Consider the following 25,453-nt stretch of genomic DNA (forward strand, 5'->3'; position numbering starts at 1 on the left):
CAAACTTTGTCTAGTGCTGAATTTTAATAACTTATAATATATAATAACTAGGACAATAACTTGAAATGTATAATTACCAGTCATATTAAAACTTCATATAAAAATACATTACTTTTTAGTAGTAATGGTAGTCCTTCCAGAACTGGAGGGTTGAGTATGTGATGAATATATTTCTTGTCTCAACTTTGATAGTTCCTTAAAAATGAAAAACAACATAATCCTTTTTTAAAAAGTAGAAACATGAGTAAGATGTATGCTTGATCATTAAACAAGCTTACTAGGATAATTACCACCCCTTTCCTTTTTAACCTCCAGGCAAAAATGTTCTAATCTCATTTGTTGATTATCATATAATATTGCTTAATGGTATTTGAAAAGTTATATACTTCTGTAGGAATCCACTAATGGAGGTAGGATATCTATATTTTGTGGAAAACTTGAAATTAAATGGGCATAGTTCTTATGATAAGGATGTGAACGTTTTTGTCTTAAAAAGCCTGAAAAATATAGCCAAAGCATAAAAGTATTGATACATCAATATGGAAACACATATAGGTTCCTAATAGTGAATGTTACTATAAGCACCATTGTTCAATAACCACAATATGATATTAGCCACCATTTTGGTTGTTCCCTTTGTACCTATTTTATGCCAGATCCTGAGCTACATACTGAAGATACAGGGAGGAATATAACACAGTCACTTGATGAAGCAGCCCATAATTTAGTAAGAAGCTCACAGTCTTTGAGGGAGTTTCACTGCTAATGAAAAATAAAATCAGTGTCTTAAAAATGTCCAATGTACCTGCCAACAGAGGGCTGAAAACAGGGACTTGTGCTGTCTGGCTGCCTGACGGGCTGCAGGAAATATGATTAATGAGTAAGGTATAATGATATCAGGAACCCGATTAGCACCACAAAAAGGTCACAGATCAAAGTAGTATGCATTTCATGAGCTACAATCATTGCATAAAATCTGTGGAACTGAAGAGGGAAAGCAAAAAGAAGAGGGAGATAAAACCCTTATGTGATAACATGCTAACAGATACATAAAATAACAATTTAGTCACTGATAGAAAGTTAATAGGAAATTATAAAATGCATCAATATGAACTGTACTGTGGGAAAGCTTTGTTCATCATAAGTGAATAACAAATATTTTTGAATGATTAAATTCTTTCATGAAGACACACACATATATAAAATTGATACCTTTCCTAATTATGAATGCAAATGATCAGAGATATAAATATACAATTCTAAACTACAAAAAAAAAATGTCCAATGTACAATACCAAGCACTTATTTTTGCTTCAGTTCTTTCATTTGAATTATATCTCCTGAAATATAACTCTGCTTTTTCCCATGCATTTCCACATAATAAAGCATGTCTTGGTAATGTATCCTTTTCTAATACCTGGGAAGTGTTTATCCTTTTGGACTGAGTTATATTATTGTTCTTCTACTTTCCTATCCCTTTCTTTCTTTACCTCTGACTGACGTTTTATAAGGGAATCCTTCTCTTCCAGCAAGCTGGTGAGTTCATGAAGCTTGAATTGGAAGTCACTACAACTTCCTTCTCTTCTTGAAACATCTTTTTGGTACTGGTTTAACTGGGACTAAAGATATAGAAAGAAATAAATATTATTATAGCCCTTATTTATAAAGTGTATTACTGAGCTCCAGAATAGTTTTAGTTACACAGTCACACAGCTAGTCATGAATGAAAATACTAATAATTACAAACTTCCATAGAAATTTGTAAATATAAAAAAGAAAGGCATTTTTCTTTTTTCTTTCCTTTTCTTTTTTTTTTCCTTTTGGTACAAGGGATTTAACCCAGGGGCACTTAACCACTGAGCCACAACCAAAGCTCATATTTTTATATCTTTATTTAGAGACAGGGTCTTGCTGATTTGCTTTGTCCCTTGCTAAGTTGCTAAGGCTGGCTTTGAACTCATGATCCTCCTGCCTTAGCCTCCCAAGATGATTGAAGTTACAGGCATGCATCACTGCCCTGGCTCATTTTCCACTTTATCACTTATGTGTACATAGGTGACTGTTTGGTTAACGTTAGTAATGTTGAGAAGACAAGGAGAAAACCAGTGGAGGAAATCTGGTTATCAGTATACTTTTTAGAAAATTATGTTTTGTTTCATTTTGATTTTTGGTAAAGATCATAAGTGATATTTGAAAAGGAAAAATCTTTCATCATTTTGTTCATTAAGAAATTTAAGTATATTTGAGAATATTTAGGAATCAATATATTATGGGATATATTAAGTCAATTCAACCTAGAATTAAAAGGTAAGTCACTATACATTTATTGCAAATATTCTAATTTTATTATAATTATAGGCAAATAAAACAATATCATTTTTATCATTGTGCTGGACAAAGTCTTTGATATTTATCATCTCTCAGTGTTCAGGGATGATTGTATAAATTCAGTTATGGCTTTGCTAGATAATCTTGAATATTTCTCTTGCCTGTATAAGCATGCTATAAGCAAGATCATAGAGTGCTCCACCTATCCCCCCAAAACACATTGACAAATACCCAACACAATGAATTAATATTTCCTTTACTATGCTAGAAGAGATGAAGCAGAATTAGAAAACAATTAAACAATGATATTTTATGCATGATGATGTAAACTTAAAAGGTTCTATGACATATTCATAAAACTTTACCTTCAGTTGATTTTTCCTTGTGAGCTTAAACTTGAAACTATCATTGTGATAGAAAATACATGTTGACCTGTGTATTATGAAATATAGGATCAACATACCCTTAGCTTGCAGATCTCTCTGTCTTTCTCTACTCGCAAGTTTTTAACCATCTCCATGTAATGGTTGCCAATCTCATCCATTTTAGCCTGCAGCATCGGGCCTGTGCAAGTCTCAGAAACCTATACAAGATGAAATAACTTTTCATAATTGGATTGTTGTGAAGGAAATACATATTATGTTTTAAAGATTACTATTACATGAAACCATATGATTAAATATGACATATAAATAATGATAGTGTTTTTCAGAAACTGTTTTAGAAAGCTCAAATATCACTTTGATAAGAACTATGGTTATCAGAAAGCAATCTACACACTTTCTCAAGATGAACAGGAAGGAAGGAAGGAAGGAAGGAAGTGTTGTGGTGTGAACTGATAAACAAAATCAATAAGAGTGTAAGTTATAGGTTATAGGTTAGTAACAAATATAGATAATAGATTTAAGGTTTTGATAAGTGAGATAAGATGATTATAAAGCAAGAACTGTCATAGATAGTCCTAAGACTCCATTTTGCTGCCTTCTATAGAAAAACTGTTACAAGAACTGTTTCTAAGAAAATAAAATGAAAGCTGTTTTCTTATAATATATTGATTTCTGTACTTTGTATCCCACAAAATGTACTCAACCCAGGATATGGTGGTCTTGGTGACCCAAGACTTTGAAGTAGATTCTCACCCTTGCTAACCACCTGCTCAAACTCAGGATATGGTTGTCTAACAACTGCTCAAACCCAAGACACGATTGTTAAGTTGCTGTGCTAATTGCTGTCTTAGGTTCTATGATTGGCTTGCTTGGATGACACTAAGGAAAGTCCTTGAGCTGTGGTTTTCTGCCTTAAATTCCCAAGACAAGGGCCAGGAAATGGCTGTTCTCCCACGGAGCTTCAGTCTCTATGGGTGGGTGACAGTCCCTGGCCAGGTAAATAAAGCTCTCTTTGATTTGAATTTGGACTTAGAATGTTTTCTGAAGTGGTTCCTCATAACGGAAGGAAGGAAGGAAGGAAGGAAGGAAGGAAGGAAGGAAGGAAGGAAGGAAGGAAGGATGAACAAGATAAATGTTACTATTGCAATGCTAGAATTACACTGATATAACTAATGCAATTTTCCAACTTTAAAACAAAAAATTAGTACCTGCATTCTAAGGTTTTTATTCTCTTGCTCCAAATTACGTTTACAATATTCCAGTTCTTTTACTCTGTATTCCATGTCTGATAATGTATGTCGAAGAGAAAGATTATTTTCTTCCAATGCCTGACATTTTGAGCTTGAGTCTTGAAGTCCCTGCTATAAGGAAGACACAAGTGCATACGATAAATCTATTTGCAGTGAAATATTTTTTTTAATCAGTTCATTCCATCAAATCAAGCAAATATTTTCCCATCCTCATTTTATTATATTATTTCCCTTAGATGATATGTTAAATCAGCCATGTAAGATATTAGTCTTGCTCCTATTCTCAATTACCTATTTTTAGTGAAAATGAGTCAAGGCTACATGATTTTTTGGTATCCCAAGTCAGTAATAAGATTTTTGGTACTCTTTTATAATATTTTATCTTGACTTCTAGTAAGCATCAAAATGATGATGTACCTAATTATTTATATGACAACTACCAACTGAGCAAGAATTTAGAACAGTCATGAGGGTTATTAGGAAGGAGTAAGCCTTAGAGACTCAAAATGGTCTCTTAGAAATTATCTTTACTCAGATATCAGGAGAAATCTTCTACAGTTCATTCATTCTCTTATTATTCATTGCACAAACACAAGGTGAGATCTACAAAAGCTTTTTTCACATTAACACATTAGTAGATTAAATGAGTGAGTGAACCTAGATTTTTAGTATTCATATAATTCTTGTCACTCAAAAATACAGATAATTTTGTACTTTATATATTGTATGCCTAAAATATATAAGGTTGTCTTTTCTAAAACCACTCAATTCTCATATAAAAATTGTTTCATCATATATTAATTCTGTCTGAACTGTATCTCATAATTCTAATGTACTAGTCTTGTACATATAAAAAACTATCAATCTAGTTTATCACCAACAAAAATATAAACTTACTTGCTGCTGACGATTATTTGCTCTCACTGATGCCAAGAGTTCTTCATACTCTTTTATTTGAGTTTCTTTGAATGCCACATCCTTCTCAAGTCTTATCTTGTCATTTTCCAGTGACTAGAACCATAAATTATTTATTATGATTCAGAATAACATAAGCTTGTCAACAACCATATAATACAAAGACTTGCCTACATTAGAAGATTTAAATAATCTCTTGTTTCATTTGTAATTGCTTGATAAAGCAGAATTATTAAAAGTTAAGCAAAGTGTGGTATAAACAAGATTGAAACATTCAAAACCCATATTGAAAAGGATATTTTGATGGACTAACTCTAAGTGCAATGAAGCAGAACCTTTTGAATTATTCTAATGTTTTTATCCAAACTGCAAAGACTCCTTGTTAATCCCAGCAGGTGGTGAATTTTCAAATTAGAGACTAACTACATTCATTAGAATGAAGAAACAAAAGAAAAACCACTTCAAAGTCCTCAAGGAGTTATTCATTGTAAGGAAAGCATTCTGAATGTATCTAGTTGATGGCACCAAGAACACAGATTAAAATAGAAAATAGAACAGGTTAAGTTCTTAGAGAAACAAGTTTTTAAACTGTTTTGTTTGAAGAGAAAATCAGAGTATGCTTTATTATTAAGAAACGGAGAAATTCCTATTAAATGAGTCAGATTATTCTAATATTGTTGGCTACTCCCTGGTTTTCACCATTAAATTACCCTTAGTAGTAAACTAAATAATAAATGCATATTCAACATTCTTTCAAACTGGACATTACATGTTATACCCTTTTTTCCTTTTCTAAAACTAATTTAACTATTTTGAGAAAACCTTAGCTATGTCCGGGTAAGCATAATATTGCTGTGTTGTACTGAATTTTAAAAAAGTGTACTGAATGTCTTCATTTCTATGGTAGGAAGTGAAGAATTAGAAGTGGCTTAGGAAAGAAAATTAAACATAATTCTTACTGTCAAGTCATTTTGAAGATGTCCAAGCTCCTCACGTATATTGCTGAATGTGGACAGCACTAGCCTGAGTGACTTATCAGACATACCCCTCATCTGGAGGAAGAAAATAATTCATGGTTGATTTTTATTAACATTCAAAAATAGGCAATATAAGTGAAAGTAATCTTATTTTTCTGTTCCTACCAGTAAACTTATTTATAATTTTATTTTGGACATGACTGTATTAGAATAGTGATACAAGACATTTTTTTTTCAATAATGTGCTTAAGCAGTCCCAGCAGTATTCCTTAAAAGATCATAGCCAGGTATTGTGAACAAGGTTTTTTTTTTATGTCTTATATCACAAAGTATCACCTTTCTCAAAAGGTAGAATTCCATCAATTTTTCTTTCTTTTTTAAAAAAATTAGAAAACATAAGAGAATCAACCTTCAAGTAATGAAATTAAATTTCCTATGTGTGATTCCAAGAGCATAGAGCATATATTTTTTCCTAAATTAAGAAGAATTTAATAATAATTAAGTTTAAATTTGAAGTGCAAGATCATCTTTAATTATAAAGAAGAAGGAGAAAAAATCCTTTCACTAAATTATTTTCATTTATTTAAAGAAAATATATTTTTTTTAAAATAGCAAATTCTCCTTTATCTGGAAAGATAAAGGAGAAATACCTTTCCCTAGTCCTCTTACTAAGTACACTAGAAACCCTAGATATTATATATAAAACAAATATTTAAAAGCTCAGAATGGTGAAAAGAATGGTTAGTACATTTGGAACTGAGGGATGACACATTGAATTCTTGGATTTTATTTTGTTTTATATGTCATAGACTGGTGTTTGGAAAACAGGTAATCCAAATATACCAATGGATATGGGGAACAAATGTCCTAAGAAAAGCCTTTTTTCAATAGCCAAAGGTTCATGAAAGGACAGGAGGGCTAAGAAGACAGAAACTTTAAGTTGATAACCCTTGACTGCAGCAAAATACAACAGGAAAAAATTTTTAACACTACCCTCACCCAAACAAGAAAAGCTGAGAGTGAAACCTGGACTTCCTCCATCATCAGGCTCTAAAGAGGCATACCAACATCACTCATTAGGTTGGTATCAATAAAGGTAGGATAGAGAGATGAGTCTTTCATCTTAGATGGGGAAAAATGAAATTCCAAGCACTGTTGTATCAGTTGATATCATGAAGTGAGCTTAGGCTTTCATCCTATCATATCAAGAAAGGATGAGTAGAGAATCCTAGACATCTTCCTTTTCCAGCTGGCTTTGACAGTGCCTTGACTTCCTCTGGTGTTTCAGTATCAGAGATATTCTACTAGAACAGAATATTTGAATAATATCCAGTGTCATGGTACCAAAAATGGACAGATTTCAACTGAAAATCTCTTACCATTTCAAGAACAAGGAATATCTCAATTCAATAAGATAAACAATCTATGCCTACATCAAGATAACTGAAATGTTAGAACTGCCTGACAAGGTTTTTAGGCAAGCATTCTAAAATGCTTCAGCAGAAAACTACAAACAGACTGAAGCAAACAAAAGTAACCATGTCTCAACAACAAACTAGAAAGTCTCAATAAAGAAATAAAAAAATATAAAGAATGAAAAAGGATCTGGGAATAGCAGGGCACATCTGTAATCTCAGCAACTTGGGAGACTGAGGCAGGAGGATGACAATTTTAAAGCCAGCCTTAGCAACTTACAAGGCCCTACACAACTTAATGAGATGCTGCTTCAAAATAAAAAATTAAAAAAATGGACTGGGGCTATGTCTCAGGGGTTAAGTGCCCCTGGATTCAATCCCCACTACAAAAAAAAAAAGATAAAAAAGGAAAATTTTAGAACTGAAAAGTTCAATAAGCAATCAAAACAAGCAAAAACAAAACAACCCTCAATGGATGGAATACGAAGTAGAATGTGGAGGACAGAGAAAATAATGGGTAAATTAAAAGATAAAAGAAACAACATAAACCGAGTAGCAGAGAGAAAATAGAACAGAAAAGTAACTGAATAGAGCCTAAGAAACTGGGGGAGTATAATACATATCTACTATTCATGTAACTAGTGTCTGTAATGAAAGAAGAAAAAGCATAGAACTGACCAAATCTTCAAATAATACCTAATTTCCCCTAAATTAGCAATATATATATATATATATATATATATATATATATATATATATATATATATATATATTCCAGAACCTAAACAAATCCCAAACAAAATAAAACCAAAGAAATCCCTGCCAAGACCAATCAAACTTCTTAAAACTTAAGACAAATAGTTTGAAAGCTGCACAAAAAAGCCTTAACTATTAGGAAAATTAATTAAAATAATAGTAGACTTTTCATCAGAAACCATGGAGGCCAGTAGGAATTGGCACACTATATTTGTAAATGCTAAAATTACAGAACTGTTAGCTGCAAATTCTGTATCCAATGAAATTATTTCACTTTAGAGATGAATAGAAAAATCACAGAATTTTCAGATGAAAAAAATGAAAATAATTTGTCAGTAGGCAACCTACCCTGAAAAAACAAAAAAGCTAAAGGAATTTTTGTAATTCTGGCGAATCGGATACAAAAACATATCAAAAAAAATTGTGCACCATGATCAAGTAGGATTCATCCCTGGGATGCAAGGCTGGTTCAATATACGGAAATCAATAAATGTTATTCACCACATCAATAGACTTAAAAATAAGAACCATATGATCATCTCGATAGATGCGGAAAAAGCATTCGACAAAGTACAGCATCCCTTTATGTTCAAAACTCTAGAAAAACTAGGGATAACAGGAACATACCTCAATATTGTAAAAGCAATCTATGCTAAGCCTCAGGCTAGCATCATTCTGAATGGAGAAAAATTGAAGGCATTCCCTCTAAAATCTGGAACAAGACAGGGATGCCCTCTCTCACCACTTCTGTTCAACATAGTTCTCGAAACACTGGCCACAGCAATTAGACAGACGAAAGAAATTAAAGGCATAAAAATAGGAAAAGAAGAACTTAAATTATCACTATTTGCAGATGATATGATTCTATACCTAGCAGACCCAAAAGGGTCTACAAAGAAACTATTAGAGCTAATAAATGAATTCAGCAAAGTGGCAGGATATAAAATCAACACGCATAAATCAAAGGCATTCCTGTATATCAGCGACAAATCCTCTGAAATGGAAATGAGGACAACCACTCCATTCACAATATCTTCAAAAAAAATAAAATACTTGGGAATCAACCTAACAAAAGAGGTGAAAGACTTATACAATGAAAACTACAGAACCCTAAAGAGAGAAATAGAAGAAGATCTTAGAAGATGGAAAAATATACCCTGTTCATGGATAGGCAGAACTAACATCATAAAAATGGCGATATTACCAAAAGTTCTCTATAGGTTTAATGCAATGCCAATCAAAATCCCAACGGCATTTCTTGTAGAAATAGAGAAAGCAATCATGAAATTCATATGGAAAAATAAAAGACCCAGAATAGCAAAAACAATGCTAAGCAGGAAGTGTGAATCAGGCGGTATAGCGATACCAGACTTCAAACTATACTACAGAGCAATAGTAACAAAAACAGCATGGTACTGGTACCAAAACAGGCGGGTGGACCAATGGTACAGAATAGAGGACACAGAAACCAATCCACAAAACTACAACTATCTTATATTTGATAAAGGGGCTAAAAGCATGCAATGGAGGAAGGATAGCATCTTCAACAAATGGTGCTGGGAAAACTGGAAATCCATATGCAACAAAATGAAACTGAATCCCTTTCTCTCGCCATGCACAAAAGTTAATTCAAAATGGATCAAGGAGCTTGATATCAAATCAGAGACACGCCGTCTGATAGAAGAAAAAGTTGGCTACGATCTACATACTGTGGGGTCGGGCTCCAAATTCCTCAATAGGACACCCATAGCACAAAAGTTAATAACTAGAATCAACAAATGGGACTTACTCAAACTAAAAAGTTTTTTCTCAGCTAAAGAAACAATAAGAGAGGTAAATAGAGAGCCTACATCCTGGGAACAAATCTTTACTCCTCACACTTCAGATAGAGCCCTAATATCCAGAGTATACAAAGAACTCCAAAAATTAGACAATAAGATAACAAACAACCCAATCAACAAATGGGCCAAGGACCTGAACAGACACTTCTCAGAGGAGGACATACATTCAATCAACAAGTACATGAAAAAATGCTCACCATCTCTAGCAGTCAGAGAAATGCAAATCAAAACCTCACTAAGATACCATCTCACTCCAGTAAGATTGGCAGCCATTATGAAGTCAAACAACAACAAGTGCTGGCGAGGATGTGGGGAAAAGGGTACACTTGTACATTGCTGGTGGGACTGCAAATTGGTGCAGCCAATTTGGAAAGCAGTATGGAGATTTCTTGGAAAGCTGGGAATGGAGCCACCATTTGACCCAGCTATTCCCCTTCTTGGTCTATTCCCTAAAGACCTAAAAAGAGTATGCTACAGGGACACCACTACATCGATGTTCATAGCAGCTCAATTCACAATAGCAAGACTGTGGAACCAACCCAGATGCCCTTCAATAGACAAATGGATTAAAAAAATGTGGCATTTATACACAATGGAGTATTACTCTGCATTGAAAAATGACAAAATCATAAAATTTGCAGGGAAATAGATGGAACTAGAGCAGATTATGCTAAGTGAAGCTAGCCAATCCCTAAAAAACAAATGCCAAATGTCTTCTTTGATATAAGGAGAGTAACTAAGAACAGAGTAGGGACGAAGAGCATGAGAAGAAGATTAACATTAAACAGAGATGAGAGGTGGGAGGGAAAGGGAGAGAAAAGGGAAATTGCATGGAAATGGAAGGAGACCCTCAGGGTTATAGAAAAGAACATACAAGAGGAAATGAGGGGAAAGGGAAAAATAATACAAGGGGGAGAAATGAAGGTCAGTAGAGGGGGTAGAGAGAGAAGAGGGGTGGGGAGGGGAGGGGAGGGGGGATAGTAGAGGATAGGAAAGGTAGCAGAACATGACAGTCACTAGTATGGCAATATGTAAATCAATGGATGTGTAATTGATGTGATTCTGCAATCTGTATATGGGCTAAAAATGGGAGTTCATAACCCACTTGAAGCAAAGTGTGAAAGATGATATATCAAGAACTATGTAATGTTTTGAACAACCAACAATAAAAAATAAATAAATAAATAAATATTGACCAGAAAAAAAAAGGAATTTTTGTAAAGAGAAGAAAATATTAAACAAGGGATTGCGACCGTTAATATAGGGGAAAAAAACCTTGAAAAGTAAAATAAATATAAATAGAACATGCTTTCCATTTGTTCAGTTTTCTAAATTATGTTTGGTAGTTGAAACAAAAAATTATAACAATAAATTTTTGATGTATATATAGAGGGACTATTTCAGACAATAATTTTATAAATGTGAAAAAGAAACATAAAGGAAGCAAAGTTTTCTACAGTTTTCTTAACACATATCTTGATCTATGGTCCCTCATTTAATTATAGGGGAATTTATTGATCGGTTTCTCTAGTATTCCACAACTCAAGAAAAGCAAGGCACTGGCCTTTCAGCCTCTCAGTATCTGTGGTTGGGGAGACGATGGAATTGAGAAGAGGAAGGCAAATACACAGTGTAATTCAGATTTGTACTAAAACACTAAAGAGTGATTAAAGGCATTCCATAGCAGAAAATATTATTTCTGGAATGATTACCTAAATGTTAATCATTCAATAATAGTTTTTGATGGTCTGACTGAACTATCATGCAACCCTAATTAAATACTTTTATCTTTTATGCTTTTTCTTTTTTATACCCATATCCAAAAAATAATCAACTCCTGTGGAATATGGTTTTATTTGGGATTTTCTTTTCTTAATTAAGGGAGGCATCCTAAGGTGTAGTTTATTAGTGCCTATCTCAAACTCCCACCCTGAACACATCTCACCTGCAGAATATAGCGAATTTGCTGTTTTGTAAACTCTGACAATCCTTTAGGAATCAATGATTCAATGTCTTCTGACTGTAAGAAAAGAGAGATTTATACATTGACCACAGTAGTTTTTTAATCTTAGGGTCAGTAGTACACAGACTTTTGTGTAGTAAGGTACATTTTTAGGGACATTAAAAAGTAAATTCACTTTTTGATAAATAGTTTCTATAAACTGCATTTTTGTTCTTATCAATTCTTACTTTAAAAAATCAATTATATAACTTAAGCATGGAAAGAATCCTGATTTCTAGGCATTTTTACCAAAAAGCTTTGGTCAACCAATAAAACATTTAATTTCTATTTTGAAAAGTAATTTAAGGATAGGGATGGAGCTCAATGGTAGAGTGCTTGCCTAGGGAAAACAAGGCCCTGGGTTCAGTTCTCACAACTGAGAAAAAAAAAATTTAAAACAAAATGGTCTAGACATCATTACCCTAAGTACATGTATGAAGACATGAATGGTGTGAGAATACTTTGTGTACAGTGACTTGAAGAATTGTGCTCTATATATGTATTATGAAATGAATTGCATTCTGCCATCACATATAACACATTAGAATAAATAAATAACTTTAAAAACCAAAATGGCCTATTAAATTCCATTAAACATGTTATTTAGTATAGCTTTCTACAACTATAAGTTTTGTTGGGTGATATGACATTTTAGAAGCTGAATTTTTTAAAAATATTTTTGTAGTTGTAGATGGACACAATACTTTTATTTCACTTATTTATTTTTATATGGTGCTGAGGATCAAACCCAGTGCCTCATACTTGCGAGGTAAGCGCTCCACCACTGATTCACAATCCTAGACTCAAAGCTGAATTTTTAAATAATGAAACTTTGGAAAATAAAACTGAAGGTATTTCAGGGTTTAATTGAGAAGTTACACAGAGCTACAGTGACTTTTGAGAGATTAAGGTGTTACCACAGCAACAGTGGGAAGCTTCAACTAATTTTAAGTGAGAAGCTGAAGTGAAGTGCCTTTTTAAAGGCAATTTAGGACTTACTGAATTATTGTAATGAATTCAGTATGCCAATGCATTGAAAATAAAAAAATAACACAAAAGAAGTGATTGGGCTTTTTATTGCACTGAAATCAGTTCTTTCTCTTATTTGATTATTTATTCCATTACAAGAAATTATTAACAAAATTGCATATGTAATAGAATTAATACTCAAATAATTGTTACTTTGAGTTGCTGGCACATACAAGGTTTTCAAATATATTGAAATTAAATTTGCTATTTATTTAATTTTGTAGATTTCACTTTTCTAAAGGAGACAGTATAGGGTTAATGTAATTTTAAATGTTCTGATAAGCAAAGAAAAACCCTAACGTGACCGCTGAAAGAACATTTTTTTGTGTGTGAATTATGACTATTTTTATAGCCATTACAAAGATCTAAATAGCTACATCATTTGAAAGGAAAAATAATTATTTCTTTCAACACTTGTGTTTTCAGTCTAATTAAAGTTCTAAACTAAAAGAATATTAGTGCAAATATTGAAGCCTGCTTTTTTATCTACTATGTTTTCTTTTTATCTATTTTTGTACTTACTTTATCTGTAGACTCGAAGTCCTGTTTGCTGCAAGAATAATAAACAAAAGAGAATCTTTAGAAAATGCATTCACTGATAGATAATACATAAATGCTACTATTTCATTAGTTTATTTTTAATATATTGTAATAGTACTGATTCAATTTATAACCCAAATGAAAAATTTGAAACTATCTAAAATGGCATTTTTAGTTTGGCTAATAATTTCCCTTTAATTAGCTAATCTATTAAAAGCATCAACATCAGAATACCAAAAAAAAAAAAAAAATTACAGAATTGGTTAGTACTCTATCCATTAACACTAGTCCATTTGACGCTAAATGTAGAAGTCTTCAGTGCTTGCCAATAAATGCTACTCAGTGAATAAAATAGCAATAATAGGTTTTTTATCTCTACCTCCACCTCCCTCTTTTATTGCTCCTGATCAGTGATGATAGGAGCTTCTCTCTGCAGTGTTTAAGTTCCTCATATCCTTTTTATCAAAATTAAAATTTGAAAGACAATACTAACTCATTCATTTTATATGTATTTTATACAACAGTAATGAGCTTGAAAGTATTTGAATCTTTACATACGATAAAACCTTCAACAAAGTGATCAAAATTTTGGTGGGATGATAGAATTTCTAGCATCAAAATGAGACTTTGGCCAGTGGATTTGAAAAACCCTTAGTAGGGCACTGTTAACTAGGCAAATGCTTCAGGAGAATTGTTAGTAGTTATACTAGACTGGTACTAGCTCCTTCGGGAATGGTGAAAACTGGAAATGATACAGTTCTAGTGTTGTCAGAGGCAACAGATAGACTTTTATTTTTATGTACTTGCTACCTCTGCACTTGGTGGAAGAATTTGGCAAACATACATATGGTGAATATACTTCTCAAACAAAGGAACAGCAGTGACAACAACAAAAAACAGTATATATGTTCTGACATGAAGACAGAATTTATTAAATACAATTTTATTATATTAATACCTATATTTACCTTTTAAGAAATTGCTTATTTGTAACATACTGCTTATAGAGATAAGTAAGTTGCTCGCTCTGTAAAATCTCTTACATACATTTACAAAAATATACAAGCTAGTACAGAGAAAAAGATCTAAAGGTTCCATTTCCCAAGGTATGACAATATATGTGCAATTATCTGCACGTATGTATATGGTATTTCCTGTGTTGTCTAAAATAGAAATTGTGGGGAGGACCTAGCCAAAAAAAAATCTATTTTTAAGTTGTTTCATTATACTAACTGCATGTATATATTTGAAGCTAAAGCAAGTTAAAATCATGAATCACAATTCAGTTTCAGGAGTCTTGAATTAATGTTAATGGGAATTATGATAATATGAATTTTAAAATAATAATTCTTCTTTCTTCCTATTCCAATGACAATTTAGTATTCATGTTCCTAGTCACTCACTTCCATAAATAAGAAAACAAAACCAATGAACAAAACAAGGATCAATAATAGTATTTAATATTGGAAATTTAGAAAGTAATTAGAATGGGTCCTTGAGAGAACCTTCCTTAATTCTGAACTTGCACCCACTCATTGCTGAACTCTATTTTGGAAAGAGAAATAAAACTGGAGACAGAAGGAGGAGGGACACAAGGAGAAGTGAGTTAAATTTGGGTTAATTAGTTATACATAACAGGGGAATGCACTTTAATACATCATATATAATGGGGTATAATTTCTCATTGCAACTATTTTTTAAAATGTTTTTATTTTAAAGACAGAGTCTTGCTTAGTTCCTTAGGTCCTTGCTAAGTTGGTGAGGCTGGCATTCAACTTGTGATCCTCCTGCCTTGGCCTCCTGTGTCACTAGGATACAGGTACATGCCATCACTCCCAGCTTAAGTACCCTAATTCTAGATCCACAGTTCATATCCTAGGTTCATATTTCAGCTTTTATTACATACCAGATATTTAATATCCAGTAATTTGTCTAATCTCTATGTCTCAGTTTATTCAATTAAGTTTTATTCTAGTTAACTATATTCCAACTTTATTGTCTCATACTAATTATAAGTACAAAAAGTAATTAAGCAAGGGGAGTTAGATTATTTCATAATTAGTAAACACCCCAAGATAAATAAGGTCTTGTAAAATTTTGGTACCCAAGAGTTTCTGCTTGTCAGAGGTTATCAGTTTCTTTGTCTTCATTCCTCCTCCTCCTTCAATCTTTTGTTCCTCCCAACTTTTGTTTCTTTTTCATTAAATTCCTTCTTTCCAGAAGGTAAGATAGCATATAGTGAGTGCTACTTTGTTTTCTTTTTCCACCTAGTGCAATTCCAGCTATTATCCCCCAGTGCAGAAGGAGATATAATTCATAATGACATCTCTGTCTCCCTAATTTACTCTTTGTTTCCACCTTCTCCTTGTGTCCCTCCTCCTGTATTCAATTTTCTTCTCTTTCCAAGAGGATCACCTAGATCCAAATTAGGATCTAAGGAAGGGTTATCAGAAAAGCTAAGTCATAATTTATAGGTGAAAAATTACTCAAAAATTATTGAATCCATCTCAGGCCCTTAGTAGCTGCATGAACTTGGTTAAAAACTTACTGTCTTTGGGTTTCCATCTGAAATTTTATTGGGTTCAATAATATAAATAAAGCACTTTGTACAATGCCCCAGATATAATGGACACTCAATAAAATAATTGATTATAGAAACTTGGGGAAGATTTTTAAGGTAGTGAACTTGTGTGAAGTGATAAATTTATGAAATAGTCGTTTGCATAATGGGATAAAGGGATAATTGTTCAGGCAATGGGAGAAGGTATTAATCACGATAAAATGAAGATGTAGCTAAAGATGAAATAATTCATTATAATGGAACCAGTTCAAACAAATAGCTGTTTATTTTTTCCACTAAGAGTGATCAACTATATGGTATGACAGTAAAGAATGCATTCATCCATTAAATAAATCATTTACTGAGCACCACAAGTTAAGGTTTAGATATGAGGCATTCCTAAAAGGTTATGAATAAGTCAACACAAGAATTGTAGGCAGGTGGGGAGTAGATGGAGGAGGTAGGTCATTAGGAATATGCCTTTAGGGTATATACTTTGTCCTGGATGAGTGATGCTCTCTGTTTCCTGATGGCTTTGTCCTGAACTACTTTTCCTCCTCCCCAACTTTCCTCCATGATGTTCGGCTTAAAATGGAGCAATGGAGTCAATTGTCTATGAACTGAGATCTCTGAAACTAGGAGTCCCAAATATAATTTTCCTCCTCTAAAATTGTACTTGTCAGGTCTTTTGGCAACAGCAGTGAAAATGCTGACTAAAACAACATTAAACCAATTACTATGCTAAACAACAAGGACAATGAGGCAAATAAAACTGTTCTCATCAGGCTCTCTGAATTTTAGGGATAGTGAATGTTGGGTGTGGGCTGATGAAGGGAATGGTAAAAGGAAACAACTTATAAGGCAGAGAGCTAGACTGATCCAGAGTTACAATTTTTCTAAGTAGGAAGGCCACCTAAATAAGAAGGAAAAGATGAAGATAATGGTAAGGTTATAGTCACTATTCATGATAGATTAGGAAGAAGGGAGACAAAAAATAGAAAAGATATGGAAAAAAAGATTAAAAGAGACTATACAGCAGGAACAAAAATATTTTTGGCATGTACAAATAAATATTAATATGTATTTGTTAGTAAGAATGTATACAAAATGGCATATATGGTGTCATATCATATGTGTTAATTGCATATATTGTATACAATTATATATTGTAAAAATCATGTCTAAGAAGTAGAAGGATCTAGGTAATAAAAAGTCTGAATTGAAAAAAAAACTATTGCTTTTTTCTTATCTTCTGGATTATTTTGAATTTAAGGAGCTTTTATAGATTTTGCCTAACATTCGGTCACATACATGCTGTGATTAAAAAATAATAGGCAACTGTGGAGGTACAATCTATAGAATTCATTTTATGACAATATGCTCTCATTTATACATGAATAGTTGATAAACTATTAATGCATGTTTTAAATATATGCAATTACGTATCATGATGTATAATACTTTATATGTATTTATAAATAGGTATTTATAATTCACATTCATATGTAATATAAAATGTAGAAAATTAGTATAATGTATACCATTTATATGTACTATATAATATATTAAATATACATTGAGCACTGGCCTCCATTTATTGAGCACACATCATAGAAGATAAACAGTGGTGTGTTGGCAATGGGACTATACCTTGTTTCATACATGTAATATCTTAAAACAAGTCATAGAATAACATTCATTTTATGTTAACATTTAAAAATTATAAATATTTATGGAGTTCCACATAATGTTTCAATACATGTGTACATTTCCTAACATTTAAATCAGGTTAAACGTATGCATCTTTTCTTCTTTTTAGTTGTCAATGGATCCTTATTTTATGTGATGCTGAGAATTGAACCTAGTGCCTCACACATGCTATGCAAGCGCTCTACCACTGAGCCACCACCCCAGCCCAAAACTTACCTATCTTATCAAACATTTACCATTTCTTTATGGTAAACAAAAAATTAAAATCATTTTTTCTAGTTTTTTGAAAAGTACACTACATTATCATTATCTAATAGTCACCCTACTGTGAAACAGCACAGCAGAACTTCTTGTTTCTATTCATCTGTTACTTAGTACCCAATGATCAACCTTTCCCCATCCCACATCACTACTGTCCTCAACCTCTGGTAACCCCTAGTATAATTTCCACTTCTATTGTGAGAAGAATTTCTTATATTAAATGGAGTCTCAGGGTAAAATGGAATCTGTTTGGTCATTGTCCATATAGCCTGGCCCATAACATTATGAGATCAACATATTTAGTTTCTACATATGAGTGAGACCATACAGTACTTGCGTTTCCATTCCTAGCTTATTTAACTTAATGATCTCCACTTCTATCCATGTCATCAAAAATGGTAGTATTTAGTTCTTTTATATAGCTAAATAATATTCCATTGTGTTCATGTACCACAATTTTTTATCCATTCATCAGTTGATAGATACCTATGTTGCTTCTATTTCTTGACTATTTTGAGTAGTGCTACAATGAACATGGGAATGCAGATGTCTCTTCAACATACCAAATTCATTTTCTTTGGACATATACCTGTGTGTGGGATTGTTGGATCATATGTCAATTATGTTTTCAAATTCTGAAAGAATTTCCATGGTATTTTCCACCTTAGTTGTACTAATTTGCATTCCCATTACCCAGTGTATAAATGTTCCCTTTTCTCCAGCACTTTTTATCTTTTTTTTCAACATATCATATATATATATATTTTTAATTTTTTTCCCCAAGAATTTGCTTTTGCTGTCAAAGTATACTACAAAAAAGCACACAAAATATTTTGCTAATCTTAAAAGGATTAGTGTTATTTTTGATGCTTTTCATAATCTGTATTATTTTTTAAAAATGAGACATCTACTCAGCTTTACTAACAGTTGCCAATTTACACATTAAGAGTATGAAAGTCCTGCCATGAACATAAAACTGCTCTTTTTTAAAAAGTCTATTAAAATACAATAATGTAGTAAAATATTTGATAGCTACAATGTCAAAGCAAAAAATATGTTTATATTACCTTCCTCCAATTCTCTGCAAATGTTCTAATAAGCAATGATACAGATCTGTATTCTTACGGCTTAGGTCACCAAGCAACTCTCCAAAATATTTGGGATCCAGTTTTTCAGGGCCATCATCCTGAATTATCACCTAAAACAAACATCAATAGCAATTATAAAAAAAAATATTATGTTTTTCTAAATTCATACATATTGTGATATAAAATGTAAAAAGTAAAATGACCTATTAATGTTATCACATGAATTAAGCCCTAAATTTTCTTTATATCTGAGTTATCATTTTTTCCATAGGGAAGAAATTTAAAGAAAAATTAACACAGCAATAACATATTCAATCTCATTGCACTCAAGTCTACATGATCTAATGAATGCGAAACTTGAATAACAAATACTGAATATAGACTTAAATAAAATAGTAAAATAAGTAAATAATCTCTGAATTTCTTATTATCACCACTTGGCTTTCTCATCTGCCTCCTATGAGAAAAGAAAATGTGATATTTGACTTATGCTGACTATAGAATAATTATTTTCATTTACACATACATATTTTCAGTGAAATCCAGCTTGGTTTACCAGTATATCATAAAGTTAGACTAAGAAAATTTATGTTATCCAATGTGCTTTATGTGTTTCTTGTTAGACTCTCTCCTTTTATTATTTGGAGTGAATATATAGTCAATCTGACATGGAAAAGAGTAGTTCCTGGTCAAGTGTTGAAAATTCATGGACCCAAGAGATAACTGAAATCCTAGACAAAAATTATTATGTATAGTGTCCTAAATAAGACATAATTTATTGGTTTCATATCCATTACTGCCATCCTTTGGGTAAACCTGTAAAGTCAGTATCATCACACAGAAGGTTTAAATGTCATAGAATTTATAAATAGTGCATAAATTCTATGCACTATGATATATAAAAATACAAATAGTCCATAGATCTATGTTTGAATATTTAATATAACCCATTTTTTAAAAAATTTTATTTAAGTTTTGTTTTATTTATTTATTTTTGGTACCAAGGATTGAACAGGGGCAGTAAACCACTGAGCCATATCCCCAACCCTATTTTGTATTTTATTTAGGGTCTCACTGAGTTGCTTAGCGCCTTGCCATTGCTGAGGCTGGCTTTGAACTTGCAATTCTCCGTCTCAGCCTCCCGATCTATAATATAATACTTTATAATGCTTACATGAACCTAGCAACTTACTAACAATTTTTGTTTCCCAACAACCTCTCTGTTCCCATCATATCATGCTATTCCTGCCTTTGGATCTTTACTTGCATTGTTGATTGCTTAGAATATGCTCTATCCTTCTTGTGTGTGTTCAAATCTTACCTATCCTTTGAAACCCATCCCAAGATTATTAGCTCCTTGAAAATTGAGACTATGCCAATCAACAAGGCTAATTTAATTTTTGCTCTTTTGTGTTCAATTGTTTTGAATATTTTTTATACATTTTTAAAATACTTTTTTTAGTTGTAAATGGACAAAATATCTTTATTTTTATTTGTTTATTTTTATGTGGTGCTAAGGATAGGACCCAGGGCCTCATGCACACAAAGCAAGAGCTCTATCACTGAGCTACAACCAGCCCAATGTTTTTGTACTTTTTAACACATACAAAGTCTTGTTCTCTCAGCACCCTCTCCCTTCCCCAAAATAAATTTTAAAAACTTAGCAGTAAATAACACGTCATAGTTTTTGGTATATCCTATAGTATTTAGCACAATACTGACTAAACATTCTATAGCTACTTAGTAAGTACTTGTTGAATAGAAAGAATGTATCTGCCTGATTAGAAGTGATCCAGATTCTGAAAGGATATTTTACAGACTGCTCTTAATGCATCCAATAAGAATGTTTAAAAAAAATCAAAAAGAGTGTAGGCAGAACTTCTTCAAGAATATCATTGTGACCCCCAAACCTTCTTCTGAAGTTAAAATGGAAGAGCTACTTAGTTGCTGCAACTAAACTGAACTTGTAGAGTTAGAGGCTGACACTTCAGTTCTCCTTAGACTTCAAACTCTGAGCCATCAGATCCTCCATCACAGGCCCCTCTCGGGAAATGAAGGTCAAAACCAGCCAAGTCCCTATTTGAAGTAAGCTTAAATACTTAAATGTTTATTTTGTATTTTATGCATGCATTTCCCCTTATTGATCATCTATATTTTAATCAAACTGAGAGTAGCCTAAAAATATCGTCTCAATATGATTTTAAAAATCAAAATTAGCTAGATAAGAGGGTGTCTTAGACTGTTTTCTTGGGTAACTTAAATACCTGAGGCTGGGTATTTTAGAAAGAAGACTTTATTAGATTTGCAGTTCTGTAGATTCAAGAGCATGGTACCAGTTATCAGTTCAGGTTTGGTGACAGCTTCATAGCAAATGGCATCAGAATATTGGTAGTATGTAACAGAGTGATTACATGATGAAGCAGGAATCCAGAACAGGGGAAGGGGTCATACTTGCTCTTTTCAGAACAACTCTTTCGGGAGAACTAATTCAAGGTCCCACAAGAATTACCTTAATTCCTTCTGAGGGTGATACCCCCAAAACTTAACCAACTCCCATCAGCTTTGCCTCTGAAATATCTCACGCAGCATCACCACACTGGGGATTAAAGCTTCCAACACACAAATTTTGGGGGTAAAAACCACGTCCAAATCATGGCAGAGATTGAAAATCTAGGCATCATATGTCACTCCATTTATCTTGAGGATATTTTCTTTGCAGTAACTGGCCCCAATTCATCTCTCATCTCCCCATGTGTGTCCCTTCCAAGATGACAAATTTTCCAAGCAGAACAGGAAATTTTTATAGCCAAGAATATTCAAGTGCCAAGTGTCTCTTCTAGAATTTCCAAACAATTAATTGCATATGTTTAGTATTTGGCATAATGTTCTCTCAGCTGATAATATTTCTCCTAATGCTATGAAAATCATGTTTATCTTCCATTTGAATCATTGGAAAGAGTAATTTCATAGTTGCAAATAATTCTTAAAATATTTGCTTTTGTGTATAAATATTCTCTTGTCATTGTGCTGCACATTGGTAGACTTTAGGTGCATAATTCTTTCCCACATGAATCATTAGTGCCATTAATAAAATTTTGCTTATGTAATTTCTGTGTGGTGTATTTAAGCACTCAAAGAATCACAAAGGCCAAGACATGAAATGACTTAGATCAATATTTTATCTATGTTCAAAGCTAGATAGAGGTATTAGAAGCTTTTAAACAGAAACAATTTTATTACAAGAAAAGATAATTATAAGTAATATTTATTCAGTTCTTAACTATGTGTTCCAGGCACTGCACATGCACTTCACATACAGATTAAATAAGGTAATGCTTCTCACTACAAACTTTGCTGCCACTACACTATATTGCTTTCCCAAGTGACCTCGATTATTTGTTTTCTTGGTTACTTTGGAATTGCACTATCCCTAAGTGTATTACTTTGGAGGTGAGTTGGGCTAGGACTTGCAACAGTAAGGAGTTTTCTTTTCTCAGAGGAAAACTATGCAAAAATGCCTGAAGTTCAGGCAATAAATTTTATTCAGCTAGAGAAAAGGTAAGAGGATTAAAGTTGAAGAATGAATTATTATATTAAAAGAAATGTCACAGTAGAGAAACCAGAAGAAAAATTCACTCTTATGTGAATATATTTCTTGTCATTTTTTAGAATCTATGATTAATAATAATAATTAAGTAAAACTCAGTAGAAACCAAAACTCAGTTGGGTTCAAAATTTTGGAGTTGTGAGAACGGAGGAATTCAGATTCTCACCTAGTGTTAAGTGTTTAATAAGACTAGTACTCAAGAATAAAATGAAATTTCCTAATCACAAAGTGTTAGCCATTTTTTGCGTCACTAAATCACAAATTCTTAGAATGTCTAAATGTTATTGGAATTATTTGTGAGTGCGTTTTGGCATAGCTTTTATTTTTTAGTTTTTTTTTAAAGCATATGGACATATACCATTATTTTATTTATTTTTATATGGTGCTGAGGATCAAACCCTCACACTTCCAAGGCCAGCACTCTTACCACTGAGCTACAACACCAGCCCTGGCATAGCTTTTAGTGTTGGCTCAAAGTCATGTTCTTATTGCTCTGAGAAAGCCATGATAAGGGATCTCCCAAGGAAACATGAATGCTTTGGGCCAGAAGAATTGTAATAGATGGAGATTTTATCTTTGTTACAATATTGAGTTGATCGGATACTCAAGATATATACTCCATATTTACTCATCTACCTAAAGAAGGAGAGCTATCTCAAATATTAATCTTTGATAATAATTTTAGCTGTTCACATATAAACAGGGGAGGAATATAGACTGCTCCAGATATTTTGTTCCAGATATCCAAAATGTGGTATTTCTTCAAAAAATTATAAAAATTATTAAAGATTCATGAACACGTGACAATGAAATACCTTCAATCAGATCAATATTTGATTATAACAAATACTAAGCTGTCCTGTTCCTTTTCTCTGATTGCAGATGAGAAATTCTTGATAATAAAGACTCCAGAAACCTAAGGCAAAACAACCACACTTAGGTGTATAGTCATATTAATGGTTACTTCAGAATTTCTGAAGAAAGTAAATACTTTTCAAAGAGAAACCATAAACCTCATCTCACTACTGCCTTGGAAATTCTTGTCCTAATTCTCTCTTGTGGTTTTATGTCATATTTGTTGTCTATGAGATTCCAGAAATAGTAGGTGAACTTTTCTGGTTGTCTCTATACTGTATCAATTTTCATACTTCAAGATGATTTTGACCAACTATATTTATAAAGTTCAGTCACAGTAATTTTAGAGCCCTGTAGATAGTTGATACACAAGTGTTGCTAATTTCACCTGAACTATCTTTTCTTGCATGGTGCCCCTCAAGCTTAATGGTACACACCCTGTGAGGATGTTTCTCCAGGCTGGTTTGCAGTGAAGGAACAAATCATAATTCAGTATGATAGTGTATTGGTTTAATTAAATTTATTCCCACTAGGAACTGGCTTAAGTTGTAACTATTAAGTCACCATTCAGAAGGGCAGATTAGCAAATTATAAAGTGCTTAAAATACCATGTTATATAAAAGTAATTAGGCATTAAGTACCTAACATTCTAAAACTCATGAACATGTTAAATAATGAGATCTGTTGTGCTTAGATTCTACTGAGAAATAACTTGTGAACTGCTGCATGACAATGAAAATATATTTTTCAAAAGTAAAAACGTATAAGTGATATCTATATAACCAGTAAAGCTCATAAGGATATGATGATTTATAGATAAATAAGGTTACCATTTGATTAATACTGCTTTAATTTTGGACATTTAATAGCTATCAGACTGATTCAAATAAAACTTAATCCAGTGGGTACTAATCTCTGAGAAAATTAAATGTATTTTAGGTGCAATATCATTTGGTTGCACATATTTTGTACCACAAATAAGAAGCAATCTTAGAGAAAAAGTATAATAATTTTTGGTTCTGAAAATTCTTACTGCTATTTTAATCTGTGTACATATTGAATAAAGAAATTATGTATTGGGGCTGGGATTGTGGCTCAGTGGTACAGTGCTTGCCTAGCACATGTGAGGCCCTGGGTTTGATCCTCAGCACCACATAAAAACAGAAAGAATAAACAAATAAAGTTAAAAAAGAAATTATGTATTATACAGTGCCTGTTACATATTAGATTTTCAATAAATATCAGTGAACTGAATTTACTGTACAATAATAACAATTCTAAGATAAATACTTTTTTTACTTGTGGTAGTTAAGTACTTAATCACCCACCATATATTTATATGTGGATGAACTTAGACAGCAAAGTATTACAATTGAAGAAAAATGAAAAATTGAAGTCATACTTCCTGGTTGTGGGTTAAGTAAATTGCTTAATATTTGTGAGCCTAGATTTTTCAACTGTAAAATGTTGGTAATTTAGTACCTATTTTACAAAGTTATGGGAGGTATCAAATAAAATTAAATAGTGGGGGTGGGGAGCAGTCTACCTATAATCCCAGCAACATGGATGGCTGAGACAGGAGGATCACAAGTTTCAGGCCAACTTCAGCCTCTTGGTGAGATCCTGTCTCAAAATTAAAAAAATAATAATAATACAATTTTAAAAATGCTGGGAATGTAGCTCAATGATAAAGCAGCCCTGGGTTCAACCCCCAGTATCAAAACAAATAAATAAATATATGGGGGTAAAATGCTTTGTGAATTGTTAAACAATCATGCAAATAATGATTTTATTTAATTTAAGGCATATGGATAATTTTCTATTAGAATTATGATAAAAAGAATATAAGAAAATTGTTTATATTTAAACATTCTCACCTTCTTGGAAGTAGAGATACTGTCTTAGTATCTTTCTAAAATTTCATCACCTAGCA

At 32.5% G+C, this 25,453-nt stretch overlaps 1 protein-coding gene across 1 annotated transcript in view; it reads right to left on the minus strand.

The window, feature by feature from the left end:
• Pof1b (POF1B actin binding protein) overlaps positions 1–25,453 on the minus strand; it is a 69,377-nt gene that overhangs the window by 3,270 nt on the left and 40,654 nt on the right. The window contains exons 6-14 of the mRNA XM_027932890.2: positions 19,038–19,168; positions 13,422–13,449; positions 11,814–11,888; positions 5,839–5,931; positions 4,862–4,975; positions 3,923–4,075; positions 2,792–2,911; positions 1,491–1,619; positions 113–195 (exon numbers count right to left, since the gene is read on the minus strand). Coding sequence (XP_027788691.2) covers positions 113–195; positions 1,491–1,619; positions 2,792–2,911; positions 3,923–4,075; positions 4,862–4,975; positions 5,839–5,931; positions 11,814–11,888; positions 13,422–13,449; positions 19,038–19,168 — 926 coding nt within the window. The remainder of the gene's footprint in view (positions 1–112; positions 196–1,490; positions 1,620–2,791; positions 2,912–3,922; positions 4,076–4,861; positions 4,976–5,838; positions 5,932–11,813; positions 11,889–13,421; positions 13,450–19,037; positions 19,169–25,453) is intronic.

The sequence above is a fragment of the Marmota flaviventris genome, chromosome X (genome assembly GCF_047511675.1).
Source record: "Marmota flaviventris isolate mMarFla1 chromosome X, mMarFla1.hap1, whole genome shotgun sequence".
Classification (NCBI taxonomy): Eukaryota; Metazoa; Chordata; class Mammalia; order Rodentia; family Sciuridae; genus Marmota; species Marmota flaviventris.